Here is a 15869-nt window from a genome sequence, read left to right as displayed (position 1 = left end):
GAGGTGGCACTTCACCTGGCACTGGCATTGGGCAGGCACCAGCAACACAGAACGCTGTGGTAACCTCAACACTGGTCACAATCCTCTGTGCCTCAAGGGGCATGTCTCTGTTGAGGCACGTGCCAGCAGTGTGCCCTCAGGTGAGGCATGTGGCACTGGTGGGTTTGGCACCCGGACCTTCGAGGTCAGGTCAGCACCAGTCCAGCCCACAGCAAGATCCTAGTCCTGTGGAGGACTTTCTGGAGCCCTCAATGCCAGATACCTTCAAGGCTGTGAGAGACCTTATTGCTTTGTCTCCGGCCTTGGCATCAGGATTGGTGAAGAAGCACAACTCTAGGTGGCACCATGCCACAGTCATGGTACTGGGCACCTCAGCACTGGCTTCGAGGCACCACTGCATGATTTTATTTGAACAGGACCAAGCCCTTTCGTAAGTCTCCACAGTTGTTCGTGGCAATCGCTGAGAGGCTAAACGGTCAATCAGCCCGTCTCCACTCAGAGGATTTCCTCTTGGATAACATCCTGCATCAAGGAGTGCTATGGTCTCACCAAGGTACCAGCCCCTCCTCTAATGGCCCATTCCACTAGGGTACAGGCCTCCTTTGTGGCTCAGGTCCCCATCCTGTAAGTCTGCCATATAGTTTTTGGTCCACACCTTTGCCAACTATTATGTGTTGGCTCATCAGGCTAGGGAGGATGCTGCTCTCGGTAGCACTGTTCTCCGCTCCATGGAAGGTTAGAACTCCGACCCAGCCTTTTGGGTTTCTGCTTTGGAGTCACCCACATGGAATAGACATGAGCAATCAGTTGGCGAAGAAAAGACAGTTACTTACCTTTCAGAACTGTTGTTCTTTGAGATGTGTTGCTCATGTTCATTCCAAATCCCACCCATCTCCCCTTTTTCAGAGTAGTCCAGTAAAAAGGAGCTGAGGGGGTGGAGGGCCAGCAGGGGTATATATTAATCGATACAGTGGCACAACTGCAGGGGGGCTTCCCTGCTGGACCAATGGGTACTGCTAAGGGAAAAACTTCAGATGACTCATGCTCTCAGTGCACGCACACCTACATGGAATGGACACGAGCAACATATCTTGAAGGACAACAGTTACGAAAGGTAATCTTTTTCTTTATTATTCTTATCAAATTTATGTTTTCTGTCATGAGCTAACCAGCTACTTAGAAGTCTCCCCTACCATACTTAATTCAATGGCCTCATCTATTATCATGCAGAAGACTTGAGACCACCCATATACCAACCCGTCCACCCAAATCTTCTCTTGCCCTGTGCCTTGTCTGATCATTTACACTAAGGCAAGTGAGTGCAGAGAGGGCGTAACATTTTCCAGAATCGGAATGGTAACAATTTACCCAAGGGTCCAGGACAATGCAAGAGAGAAAGTTAAGACCCATGTTTTTTCATTACCTGGCCAATGTATTTTCATTAGCAGGCAGAAAAGTACTACATAAGATTGAAACTCTATGGCTAGTTGCTGAAATGCTTCCAAATTAACCTGTATGATGATTTCTTTTGGGCTCCTTGAATTTCGGTCTTATCCTTCTGGCTCTCCTTTCAAACTGAATGGTGTAACTTATATCCATCCATATGCTACAGTTAAACAAGAGGAAGCAAGATAAATATGTGACATGCTCTTTTTTTTATTGGTTTTGTTTTTGTATTCATCTTTTTCAGGAACTCTGCAAATCTGGATTGTTTTCTTAATTTCCTGCTTAGGAACAAGTCTTATCCTAGTTACATCTTGGGTGTAAGAATCTTTTTTGCATTGGATCTATTTCTATAATGCTTTAAGATTGTTAGTCAGACATGACCCCCGTACAGCCCTTCACTTATTGGAACAGAAGGGCAGATATGATAGTAGAGCTGAGCTTGGGGTACAAATAAGGAGAATTGTGGACACTGTGATAGTGGGGCCCACGTGCACAGCTTACTAGGAGCCAGAGGTCCCTATCATATCATGATGCACATTTCCAAACATTTTATATAAAACATAGAGATCCATATTTAATTAGTACCAGTATTTTCTTTGATGTATTAGTCTTGATGCTGGTTACTGGCTTCAGTGGGTGTTAGATCAGACCCATAATGATTAAACGTCACCAAAAATCTTGCTTATGCTGAGGGAGGCTGCATTTAGCCCTCAGGCTGCACTGGATGTCCCTAGTTAGATATTAACTTGTTTCTAATATTTATTTCATTATATGAAATAAGTTCTCAGCTGCCACAGTGCAGGGCAGTAACCTGCTTCATGCACAATGAAGAATTTCTTGATCATTTTCAGTTACTAGTTGCTTTCATTCACTACAAAAGGACAATGAATCTTTCCTGTGCAATTCAGTGGCTCACCAAATTGCCATTGCTGGAAGTACCAGGCCTAAGTCCCACCCTTCTACTTAGGCTGCCAGAAGAGTTTGTCCATTGTTGTAGCAACCCATTGACAGCCACTATTAGCATTACGACAATAACAATTGTTACAAACTGTAGGCCAGTTATTTTAATTTATCAGACTAACAGGCAGGGTAGGTTGAATGAGGAGAGAAGCTACTAAGAGGAAAAAAATTATCAGGTGATTTTCTCATTCTGTTGCTATTTCTCTCCTCATTCATTACTAATGGGAAGTAATGAGCAGAGCTTCACAAAAGTGGAGTGTGTCAGGTGGGAAGGCCAAAGCAGAATTTTAACAGAAGGTTAATAGGTAAGATTTTACAGAAGGATAATAGGTAGAAATAGATTTTCCCCTGTATAAAGCAAAAGCTTTGTAATGCAAGGAATTAATTCAGACTCAGCTCCATGGCACCTCTTCTCAGATGAATACCATCCCAATGTGCAAATCTTCCTCAGCTGTGGCTCAGACACTCTGTTCCCACAATGCCAGTAGGGACTTTTCCTTTCCTGAATGATGTCCTGGACACCAGATGGTATAGAATTTTAACATGTTGCCTGCTGCAACTCACAGGCATTGGAATTTTTGAATAGGATACAACTGTCATGTGCTTGATGTATATTGATAGAGCTGTAGGAATGCCCATTTATGCCCCACCTTCTAAAGCACTTTGAAGATTGGAACAAAATTATCAGAGAACTATTTCTCATAAATTATGAAAAGAAAGAGTCTTGGGCAGCAAGGTTTCTGGCATCATATCCCTTTCTTCACAACAGCACAGTATGGCTTTTGTTTAGATAGAGGAACTAATTTCAATACCTGCTTTAGAGAGGTAATGGTAACTGGAAAGACAGGCCACAAGCTTGTCTACTATTTGATTAATTTTGACACCTAGAAATATTTACATAGGGACTCCATATGCCTGCTTAGAAAACATTTCTAGGACTGATACCTACTTTTTTTTTTTCATGCTTAGCAGTAGGACTTTGACAACCATCAAGCAGCTAAGAGCTCCAGAATGTTGTGATGCTATCAGTATCATCATTATTACTATTATTCCATAACTGCCCAATGCTAAGTTGTTTCCAGCTTACCACTAACCTGATCTGATATAGCTATTCTTGTATTTTGTTCTCTCACACACACTAGCAGTTGAAATGAACTAAAAGGAGGTGTGTGCTGAGATTTTGGAAAATTGTACAGCACAAGGTGTGAGCTGAATGCTCTGCTTTTCTGTGAGGGATCATAACCCATGTTGTTTGGTCTTCCAGATTGTCTGCCCACTCTGTAAGGCATGCTTCAGTAGTTTGCATATAAATGAAAATTGAATTGGATTTATGTATATAGATGTCCACAAATGGAAATTCAAACATGATCTGGGAATGCTTGATTTTGCATTGCAGCTGTTCTGCAAGACATTTTGTGAAATCCCATTCTGAGGATGAAAGAAAGCTATGTGTAGCACCAGCACATCCAATTGCTGGAGACAATTGACTGTGGCTGACCACTACCAAAAAATCATGTGTGCAATGAAAATTTGGATCTTTGTAAATCTTTACCATGGTGGTAAAACTGTGGTCAGATGTGGGCCCATTTTAAACTCTACGGAACAATTTTTTCTGCTGGGCTCAAGCTAGTTTTGATTTAAACAACTGTTGGGTTAAAATAGTTTCTACCAGCAGCAAGTTCTGAGTAGCTCTGTTTCTCTAGACAGGACACTGATTGGGTAGAGATGTGGAACTGATAATTACTGTGACTACTACCAGCCATTTCTTAGGAGGGTAGGTGCTGAGAGTAGCTCAAAGTCTTGTATAGGTATTGTAAGAGCTCATACAAAAATGCTCATTTTGTTTTTGTCATGTTGAGGATTTTATCAGTTTAGAAAAAAATAAAATAAGATTCCCTGAGAGCTTTTGTTTCACATTTTTCTCTCTCATAGGAGAGGAGTCCTTTCTTCAGCACCTCTTGTGCTGGTTGTGACCAAAGGAGTATTTCTGTGCTTGCTCTTATAGTGAGGACTCAGGCTTCTCTGCATACTCAACCACTGATTTCTCTGTTTCCCAATTCTCACAGCTGTGAATTTGGATGTACAGGGTCTGTTTGGGGAGACTCATATGTGTAAAGGGCTCTGCCCTTCTTGTGGTCTCTCTGCCCAGCTGTCTGCGGGAGAGGAAGTGTCCAGTATGTGGCCTGGACCCAGGCTCCTTATCCCGTTGTGGCTGCTGGGGGCTCAGGGAGGGGGAAACCCAGGCCTGCCCACTCCTCTGGGTCCCAGCCCAGGTACCCTGTAAGTAGCAGTTACCTGCTGAGTCTCAGAGGTCGGTTGTTATCATGTTCCCTGGGCCACTTCCCTGGGAAGCTGCTCTGTCCAGCCATTTCTCTTGGGCCTTGTGGTCAAGTCCTTCTTCTCCAGGGTTCTGCAAACTGTTGCTGTTGGCTTAATGGCTAGTCTTTAGCCGCTGGACCTGGTTCTGACCAGGCGTGAAGTCCAGCTCCCACTCGGAGCTGTCCCGAGTGCTACTGTTCTCCCAGTCAGCCTTTAGGTCTGCCTGGGTCGAGCTCCAGCAAGGAACTGGCAGGCTCCGTGTTTAGGCATTTTATTTTGAACCAAAAGCCCCTATTCTCATTGTACGATGTTCTTACAAAGGAGGGTATAGGAAATCTTTGTCTCATTATTGCTTGAAGGGAAGGTATTTACTATTAATAATGAGCTCTGTGTGAGCCACTGGCTTTCCATCTGGGAGGAACCATGTGAATTTTTTCTGTTGTGATGGTAGGTATATAACTGTGCTTCCTTTGATTGTTTACAGGAAGGCATAGCACACTATTCATCCTGGTCTTGGAATGACCCAACCAAGGACAATAGTCCCTTAGATCAGAGGTTCTCAAACAGAGGTCCCAAGCCCACTATGGGGGGCGGGGGGGGGGGAGTAAGCAGGTTTCAGGAAGTGTGTCAAGCAGGATCACTGTTAGATTTGGGGCTGAAGGCAGAAAATTGAAGCCCCACTGCATGGAGCTGACACCTAAGGCCTTGAACCCTACCATCCAGAAATGAAGCCAAAGCTTGGGCAAAACAGCTTTGCAAAGGCCTTGTGACAGAGCCTCAGGCAACATGTCCTGCTTGCTACCCACTAATGCCGGCCTTGGAAAAGGTGGACAGTGGAGTTTTTTTCAAGCATATTGGAGTGACCTCAGAAAGACAGATTGAGATCCCCTGCTCAAATGGCCCTGATAACCTGACATCAAGCTACTGCAGCCTGGCTGGTGCCCAAGGAACTTCTCTAGGAGTGACCTAGTACCACTCAGAGCTTTACTTAGTAACTCAAGGGACTCGAACATGAGAAGGGATTTTTCACTTGTGCCTCTATAGTTCGACTATGGTGCTGCTGCTGCATGAGAATAATCCTCATGTGACTCAGCTTCTTATCCTTTCATATGATGTCAGCCTCTGGAGAGGAGGAAGGATAGAGAGAGATCCCTTCCTTCTCCCTCTTTCATCTCTTAGCACCTATCTCTGGAAGGGCCACCAGGTTGCCCAGGAGGAACAGGCTTCTCCCATACCCAGACTTTCTGCATTGAGAGAGCTTCTGGGAGGAGAAAAGCCCCAGCAAATACCAAAAATGGGTTTCACCCTGATTTTTACTCTCTGTGCTCTAAGCAGGCTGTGCAGGGTTCTCCCCTGCCTGGGAATCCTCATGTTCAATCCTTCCTATGGTGGAATTGCAGGTTTGTGCAGGAGATTTGGTAGAGTCCGAGCACACTAGTCTGGCTCAAAGCACGTACTGTACCAAAGTGTAGGTGGGGAGCTTGCAGCAATATAGTAGAGGAAGCCTACAAGACAGATACTGTGCCCAGAGCCTTAATATTCCAATGATTCCTCACCTCAGAAGAGGGAGAGTGGAGCTACAAGTTAAAATTAAGTCACTTCTGCACAAAAATGAATACAAATTAGTTATAAGACAAACTGGTCAGTAGAAACTGAACCAACTACCAACCTGTTCCACTGCCAGAGGCATAATTTCTGGTGATCGGAGCTGAAGGGCAGGGTTTACTCCTGGGGCCTCCAGCAACACCACTGAATCACCTCCAAATTCTACAGGTGAAAGATTACCCAGTTGTTATGAATAAACAGGCTGTGCAGCAGCAATTTGTCTTGCTATTTACACTGTGGACATTACTGCCTGACTAAACATTTTTTTTAAATCTCCAGAATAATACATAAATGCTGTAGAAGAACATTAGCAGCCCGGTATATAGAGGAAGCAGAATCTGAACTTAAAACCAGACTGAAAACCTTTGCCAATATTGCAAGTGATGCTGAGATTGAAAAGCAAAGAAGTAAACTAAAAAACCCAGACAGATATAAGAGAAAGAATCTACCAAAATATAAAGTTGGGTTTATAGAGGAAGAGTCTGTGGGATTATTAAGCAATGATGGCATAACAGAGGCATCAACACCTGTTGGCTCAAATCCATCTCCTGACCGTACATGGCCTAGTGAAGTGGAAACAAGCTTTGAGGAAGACAAATCACAGGATACTTTGGGAGAAGAAATCCACTGTGTTTCAAAAGGACTGGCTTCTAATCAGCAGAAGTTTAACACAATGAATCTCAAACTGCCTTAACTTCTCCATGCGATATATGGTGAATTATAAAGCATAGTTCTGATCATCTGTTGCAAAATGTGAGGTTAAGGATCCTTCCTTATAAAAAAATGTTCATATCCATAGGGCTATTGCATTACCCTAAAAAGATTTCATGTTTTTTTTTAAATCTACAATAAGGTATATACTTTATAGTGATGTGTTCTGGCACCTGAAAACTTTATTTGAAAAGCAAAAGCTCTTTAAAAAAACAGCATCCTCCTTCAGGCAGACAATTATCCTTAAAAATGTGTATTACTTACCAATTTTAGATGCACTGTTCTGCTGAAGCATACTGTACCTTCTCTTCTTTTTGGAAACATTAAATACTTTCTGTAGATGTAGAATAAAATATTTTGTTTGGTCATCTGCAAACTATTCAGCAGTTTGATAATGGGTTCCAAGCTAATTAATGTATTACTTTCTAAGAACTCTACAGAGCCAAAATAGAAGCTAAATATTAATTAATTTGATATTATGCTACAATACTGTCGTTACATTTTTCATAAGCTAAATACAAACTACATAAAACTAAGTGTATAGCATTTTAATATGTTACATACTTTGCAATGTGTATTATGCTCAGAAGAAATTTAGAGAAACTTAAAACTCATGTTATGCTTGTTCAAAACTAAAGTTCATGTGATCAAAAATGGTATTGGGACTTTAGCTAGTAACAAATCCACTGGGAGGTCTCAGTATTATGAACGTGGGAAATGTTTTACTCTGTTAAATGATATAATAAAAACAAGAATTTTAACACTAAATTATGGACATCCTATCAGATAATTCTTAGTACTCATTTAATTTGTTCCACAGTTAAAATCAGTTTTTAATCCATGGAAAAGCAAAGTTACTCACCTTAGTGCAGTAACTGTCGTTCTTCAAGATGGTGTCCCCATGGGTGCTCCACTATGGGTGCTGGGCTTGCCCCAGCGCCGCAGAACAGAGATTTGTTAGAAGCACTATTCGGCTGAACCGCGCATGCGCTGCTGTGCTTGCGGCATTTGCACTCTTTTCCTGTGCGTCGTCCAGCTACCTGCCAGTTCCTCGAGATCGCCTCAGAGTCTGTAAGACACAAGAAAAAAAGCGGACTCTGAAGCGAGGAGGAGGGCGGGTAGTGGAGCACCTGCAGGGACACCATCTTGAAGAACGACAGTTACTGCACCAAGGTGAGTAACTTCACTTTCTTCTTCAAGGATGTCCCCGTGGGTGCTCCACTGTGGGTGACTGCATAGCAGTAGTTGCCAGAACGGAAGGAGGGAAGTACGGAATCCCTATCTATTTGCTGTGGAGAGCACCGCAGTTGCTACCACCCCATCCAAATGGGTGCCCAAAGATAAAGAATAATGTCTAGCACAAGTCTCGTGGGAGGACCAAGTGGCCGTCCTGCAAATGTCTTAAAGGGAAACCCCTTTAAGGAAGGCCGTCGATGCAGCCATGGCTCTGGTGGAATGGGCACGAGGGTGGAATGGGAGAAGTATACATTTAGCTGCATAGGCTTCTGTTATGCAGAAGGTTATTAGGTTAGAGATCATTTGGGAGGATATTGGTTGCCCTTTTGACCTACGTGCCAAGGAGATGAACAAACGGTCAGTGAGTCTGAAGGGTCTGGTCTGGTCGATATAGCAGGCCAGGGCCCTCCGCGCATCTAGGGAATGGAGGGCTACTTCCTGTGGTGAGGAATGGGGTTTTGGGTAGAACACTGAAAGAACTATTGGCTCATTGACGTGGAAATGGGATGCAATCTTTGGAACGAATTTCGGGTGTAGTCTTAGTATTGTGTACAGTGGTGTGGCCATCATGGCCAAAAGCTCTCCTACTCTGCATGCTTATGTTACGGCAAGTAGGAAAAGCGTTTTTACCATTAGAAGGTGTAATGATGCGGTGGCCAATGGCTCAAACGGTGGCCCCATTAGGGCCTCAAGAACCACGTCAAGTTCCATATTGGTGAGACTGGATCTCATGGGGGACTCATTAGTGAGGCCCTTGAGGAATCTCTTTGTGGTGGGTTGAGTGAAGATGGAAGCTTTGTCCACCAGTGATGTAAAGGCTGAAATCGCCACCAGGTGCACCCAGAGAGATGCTAACGCAAGACCAGTCTCTTTTAGGTGCATTAGACAGTCCAGCACAGAGGGAGAGGAGCCACTCCAGGGCGATGATGTTTAATAGCACACCAGGAAGTGAACCTGCGCCACTTGTGAAGTATTCCTCGTAGTTTGCCATCTACTACGTATAAGAACGTGTTTAACTGGTGCCGAACACTGAGATTCAGATGGGTTCAGCCAGTTAGGAACCATGCTGTGACGCTCAAAGTGTGAATCTGGGGATGCCTCAGCTGTTCCCGGTTCTGAGTGAGGAGGTTCGGGAGGAGTGGGAGGTGGATGGGTAGACGTGAGGACAGGCGAGCCAATGAAGAAAGGGGAGCCAATGTTGGCGTGGCCAATCTGGCTCTAAGAGGATGCGTCGTGCCCCATGTGTCCTCACTTTCTGAAGGAGTCTCGGAATCAGAGGAATGGGGGGAAAGGCATAGAGGAGGGGTCCATGCCAACTGATGAGAAAGGCATCTCCTAGGGAGGCCGGGCCAAGACCTGCTCTGGAGCAGTACTTGTGACACTTCGCGTTGCTGAAGCTTGCGAAGAGATCTATCCAAGGGGTACCCCCGCGTCAGAAAAGCATGTGCAGGACTCCATCATGCAGTTCCCACTCATGCTTCATGTCGAAGTGCCTGCTGAGGAAGTCTGCAGTCACGTTCGTGGTGCCAGGTAAGTAAGATGCCGTAGGTGTTATTCCGTGGTGAATGCACCAATTCCAGAAGCGGATAGCTTCCGTGCACAGGGAACGGGAGTGAGCTCCGCCCTGGCGGTTCACGTAATACTTGGCCGTAATGTTGTCTGTGAATATTCTCACCATGGTGTTCTGAATGTGTTTGCGAAAACATTTGTAGGCATTGAAAATTGCACGTAGTGCTAAGAGGTTTATGTGTAGATGCGCCTCCAGTGGCAACCATTGGTCCTGTGTTGAAAGGGGCCCCATGTAGGCTCCCCATCCTAGTAAGGAAGCCTCTGTTGTAATGTGGTGACGGGGCTGCTATTGATGAAAAGGAACCCCAGATAACAGATTTTCACGGTTGGTCCATCATAGGAGCAATCGTGTAATGGAAAGTGGAGGCGCTATTGGTCTGTGGAGGTCACGTCTGGTGTGGTTGTAAACCAGTGTTAGCTAGTATTGAAGGGTGCAGAAGTGCAGAGCCTGGAATATCGGACCACGTATGTTGTAGCGGCCACAGGGCCGACTTATCCATTAGGCACCGTAGGCACAGTGCCTAGGGCCCACAATACTTTTAGGGGCCCATGAAAATGTTTTAATTTCTTTTAAAATGAGAAGAAAAAAATGAACTTTTAGGGTCGAAGAAAATGTTTTAATTTTTTTCCTCACATCAGAAAAAAATGTAACTTTTAGGGACCAAGAAAATCTATTAAATTTTGCCTAAAACAGAAAAAAAATGTTGATGTATTTAAAGTTATATCAAAAATAATTTTTTTTTAATGGAGGAAGGAACCCATGAAGGCAAAAATGCCACGAAAGTCATAATGCAGCCCTGGGCGGCCGTATGGCCCATCAATCTCAGACAAGCTAAGAGTGAAACGGTGGGACTGCCGGTAATGGTTTGAATGAGATCTTGAATGGACTGAAATCTGTGCAGAGATAGGAAGGCCCTGCCTGCAACTGAATCCAAGTGAGCCCCTATAAACTCCAGATCCTGAGTTGGGTGTAAAACAGACTTTTGTTTGTTGAGGAGGAGTCCGAGGGCGTGGAAGGTTCGCCTGGTGAGATGGATCATGTGAAGAACTTCGGAGGCAGAAGGACCCTTGAGTAGGCAATCATCCAAGTACAGAAAGATGATTACTTCTTGACGTCGAAGGAAGGCCACGACTACCGCCAGGATTGTTGAGAATACCCTGGGGGTAGAGGACAGCCCGAAGGGCAGGACTTTGTATTGGTAGTGATTTATGTCGACGACCAAACGTAAGAATCTTCTGTGGACTGGATGGATAGCAACGTGGAAATAGGCATCCTGGAGATCAAGGGTGGCAAACCAGTCGTGATGATCCAGTGCAGGAATGGATGGCAGACGTGATCATTTTGAATCTGTTTGTGCAGGAATCTGTTCAAATAGTGGAGGTCTAGTATGGGTCACCAACCTCCGGATCTTTTCTGGGTGAGGAAATAGTGGGAATAGAAGCCCCTGTTCTTGAATTCATTAGGGACTGTCTCTATAGCCCCCAGAAAGAGTAGGCGGTCGACTTCTGTTAGCAGGAGGGCCTCGTGAGAGGGGTCCCTGAAAAGGGACAGGACGGGGGAGATGGTGGGGGGAATGGAAGTGAAAGGAATGGTGTAACCTGTTTGAACAATTTCCAGTACCCATCTGTCTGTGGTGATTGCTGCCCATTGGTGGAAGAAGGGCTTCAGTCAATGATGGGAGACTTGGGTAGACTGATCTGTGATGTTGCCTGTGATTGTCTGCGCACCCCTGACCAAGGCATCAAACTTGCTGCTTGTTATAGGGGCCCATTTGGACACGGCCATTTCCACTGCATCATTGTTGGGGTCTCTGGTGTGAGCATTGATTATCAAAGCCTCTCTGTTGTTGCTGCCATTGATGTCTGCTGTACGAATAGTCGTACCTGTGCTGGTATGGTGTATATCAGCGTCTCCTTAAGGGAGGTGTGTACATCCCCAAAGTTCTCAACGTTGTTTGGGAGTCCTTTGAGGAGTGTAGGACGGTGTCGGTATTTTCAGCAAAAAGCTTGTCCTTGTCAAAGGGTAAGTCCTCAACCTTGCTCTGTAAGGGTATGTCTACACTGCGAAGTTAATTCGAAATAACAGCAGTTATTTCAAATTAACTTCAATAGCATCTATACATGCAAACCGCTATTTCAAATGTAATTCAAAATAGTGGAGTGCTTAATTCGAATTTGGTAAACCTCATTCTGCGAGGAGTAATGCCAAATTTGGAATAGCTAATTCGAAATAAGTGCGGTGTAGACGCTTAATTCGAATTAGCTGGCCTCCAGAACTTCCCAATTTCCCCTGGTGGCCACTCTAGGCCAAACAAGGAAAACTCTTCTCTCCTCTCCTCTCAGGCCCAGAGCCCTTAAAGGGATAGACTCTGGCCATGTGCCAGAACCAGGCCTGCCAGGAGTCGCAACCCCTCACCCAGTGGCCACACAATGCCAACCAGTGGCAGCCAGCCATCCCCCCACCCAGTCCCCGAGCACCCAGGGGCCAGCCAGTGGCTGTAGACGGTGCGCGCCCTCGTGGACTAGTGCGGACATCATGGACCTCCTTGAGGTTTGGGGGGAGGCCCCCAATGTCCATGATCTCCGCACTAGGTGGAGGAATGTGGCCGTCTACGGCCAGAAAGGGCCATAGGCACACCCAGGAGCAGGTGCACCTCAAAGTCAAGGAGCTGTGGCAAGTGTACGCCAGGGCCACCAGGGGCGGCACCACAGCAGGGGTTGACACCTGCCCCTACTTCCCCCTCTTGACCAAATCCAGGGGGGTGGGATGGTCCGTGCCACCCAGGGTGGCAGCAAGCTGGAACTGGAGGGCCCTGACCTGGGCGCGGTAGAGGGGCCATCGCGGACGGTGCCACACCGGCTGGAACCCCAAGCTGTCCCAGCACCAGAGTCAGCAGGGTTGTCCAGGGAGGCCACACCAGGTAAGTGCCATCACCATCCCCTACCCGATGAGGGGGGGGTGAAGGGCGGGGAGGGAGACCAGGGACCATGCGCGTGGGCCTTGCTTACCACATGGGCCTTGCTTACCACACATCATGCAGCAACCTGTGCATGTGCGAGCACATGCCATGCCACCCTTGGGCAGGTGGCTCCAGCTGTGTGACACCCAAGGGCTGTGGCTGAAGAGACCTGACACACTCCTGACCCCGGGGCAGGACACAGCAGGACGTCCTCCCTTCACACACCCCCTCCACACAGAGGCAGGGGACATCTCCCCCCCACCTCAGCAGCACTATAAACAGCATAGGGACATGGGTGTGGTCTCGGGGCACCTCCCACTCCTGGGGATAGCTGGAGTCAAAAAAGAGATTACTGAATCCCATTAGTACAGGAGACTAGCTTAAAAATATGTAGTTGAAACAATGCTTTACCTGATCCACTTGGAAGCAGCAGCTTTGCAGTCTCATCTTCAACTCTGAAGTATCTAGGCCCCAATTTAACCACATGTAAGTTTGATCATGGAAACTGTTCCATTCCCTTCTTACAAAAGTGGCCAATAGGCTTGTTGAAACTCCTAAAATAACACTTTGTAAGCATTTGTAACAAAAATAAGAACTTAAGGAATAATACCAAGGAGAATCAGTCCCATGAGATTTACAATTTGATATACTGCTGCAAAAGCAGCTGAAACACTATGCTGAACTGCTTACTATTTATTCAAAGATCTTCAGTATTTGCTCGTCCAACACATACTTTTTAAAAGGTACATTATAGAAAACAATGGTTTGTGAACCTACAAATCCTTAGGATTTGAATTCTGTTTTAACAGGCTGACTCTCTGGAGGGGTGAGTTTTCTGTACTTCCTAATTCACTGAAGACTGTTTTCTTCATGTCTATAAAATCATACCAGTATCACACATGCTATTCCACATGGAAAAGATGATTTTAAGATCTCATCCAAATTCTTTTAAAAAAAGAAGTGGTAAATAGATTTTTATATATATCATATAACTCCCATTTTTTCTGTAGACATTGTGAAGCAAGACTACATAGTCTAGATATTGAAAAGGAAGCTTGTTCATTTACTTGTTAACAACTCAGGCATTCAAATAAACCTTCCCAATTGTTAGACGCTTTTGGCGTGACATCTAAAGTTCCAATCTTTTTTAATTCAAAATCTCGTCAAGAGTACTATGGTTTTATCAACACACTGGAAAACTCCCAACCAAATGGATTAATAGCATGTTATTCTAAAGAAAGACTGCAATAGTTATTTGTATCAAAAATATTTTACATACCCTTCCACACACCGTGCTTTTTTCACAACAGAATATACAAAACACATGCACTTATGAAAGCACTTGGAGTAGGTTTCATTGGGACTTTGTCAGTTATAAACTAAAGTCAATGGGACTCTGTAGGTGATAAGAGCTTGACTGCACCAATTGCTTTTCAAAATGACACCTCAACAATTTAATTGCTAGTGGAATCTTAATTCTTTCCTTGATCTTTGTGAACCTCTCCAGATGACAGACTGACATTTGTATAAGACTAAATTTGCAGACCTATAACATAACAAAAATAGCAAAAGTAATTCAGCTCTCTCCACATGTATGTTTGACACTCCCAGTATAAGATACTACAAAATATTTAGAGACCAACAGTCTATACAAAAGTACTGTAAGGATCATAGCTTGAAATTTACTTTGCCAAGTTTTACAATCTAAACCAGCGTTTCCCAAACTATGGGCCGTGGCCCGGTACTGGGCCGCAGGAAAAAAATATCGGGCCTCAGTGTGGTTGTCGGGGTGTTCCAGGCTCCTGGAGTGCCTGAGTGGTGCCGGGTCCTCCAAGCCCTCAGCCGGATGTTCTGGCTCCCAGAAAAGGCGTAGCTAGGAGAGATCGGGGGGGAGGGGAAGAGTAGGAGGGGAGAGCCAGCCACCGGAAGCAGCACTGGACAGAGGAATCGTGGCAAGCCGGGGAGATTGGGGGGGAAGCAGGCAGCGGAAGCATAGCTGGCTGGGGGGGAGGGGAGCAGGGGCCTGGCGAGGGGAGATCGGGAGGAGTAAGGGAGAAGCAGCTGCTGGAAGCAGGGATTACCTGGGGCATCAGGGCTGGCCAGGAGAGATTGGGGGGCCAGCAGAAGCAGGGCTGCTGGGGGGCGCGAGGTCGGGGGCAGGGAGCTGACTGGGGAAGATGCGGGGTGGGGAGAAGCGGCTGCCGAAAGCAGGGCTGGACGCGGGCAGCAGGGCAGGCCAAGGGAGATTGGGAGGAGAAGTGGGGGAGAACTGGCTGTCTGGGACGGGGTTGTGGGAAGTGGGGCTGGCCAGAGGTGCAGCGGGGGAGGGGAGCGAATCAGCCGGTGGGGAGCAGGTCTGACCGGGCCATATGCAGATCTCGGGGCACTGCCCCCCTTCCCCCCCCCACAAAGCACGAGTGAGTCCGGCCTGGTGATTCTATTTTGCCCCCCCCCCCACACACACACACGGCCCCTCGACTAGTTGCGAACAGTCTGGCTGGTAGACACACTCATGCAGCCTGAGCATGTTTACCAGCCAGGCAGTTCGAAACTACAAACTGATACATCTATAATAATAAAACTTACTTAATGAGAAAATACCAGACATGTTATATGTCTGGTATTTTCTCAGTTTGTTTTTTGTGTGTTTATATTTTTGGGCTGCAAAAAACTGTACTGAAAAAAAAGGTTCCAACTAAAGTAAAAAGTTTGGGAGACCCTGGTCTGTCTGTCTTACATTCCATTTATCCAATCCATATTCCTTAATTTGCAGGCAAGAATATTGTGGGTGACCATATCAAAAGCTTTGCTAAAGCTGGCACGGGGGACTTTGGGAGGACCAGAAACAACTTATTTGAATATTCATCATTTGATTGATGAATATGCAAATATGCAAATGAATGTTACTGGTCCTCCAAAAGTTCGCAAATGGATTTACTGGTTTTCGTGTCAAAAAGTTTGGGAATCCCTGATCTAAACATTGCACAAATGTGTATTTTTTTATTTAATTTTATCTAGGTGTTATATCTAAAAGCAAACAAAAACACGCTGAAATATGTGGAA

General features: G+C 45.5%; 1 protein-coding gene across 2 annotated transcripts in view; it reads left to right on the top strand.

Moving 5' to 3' along the window:
* Window positions 1–7761, top strand: part of LOC102462555 (zona pellucida-binding protein 1-like) — a 56501-nt gene extending 48740 nt beyond the window's left edge. For both annotated transcript variants that reach the window (XM_075921585.2, XM_089776471.1), the window contains 2 exons: window positions 1691–1763; window positions 6610–7761. In XM_075921585.2, the coding sequence (XP_075777700.2) occupies window positions 1691–1763; window positions 6610–7024 (488 nt within the window). In that variant the 3' untranslated portion in view covers window positions 7025–7761. The remainder of the gene's footprint in view (window positions 1–1690; window positions 1764–6609) is intronic.
* The last annotated feature ends 8108 nt before the right edge of the window (window positions 7762–15869 follow it).

This window comes from Pelodiscus sinensis, chromosome 2 (genome assembly GCF_052426305.1).
Source record: "Pelodiscus sinensis isolate ZL-2025 chromosome 2, ASM5242630v1, whole genome shotgun sequence".
Taxonomy (NCBI): Eukaryota; Metazoa; Chordata; order Testudines; family Trionychidae; genus Pelodiscus; species Pelodiscus sinensis.
Note: the sequence above shows the minus strand (reverse complement) of the source record. Positions and strands in the feature narration are given on the sequence as shown.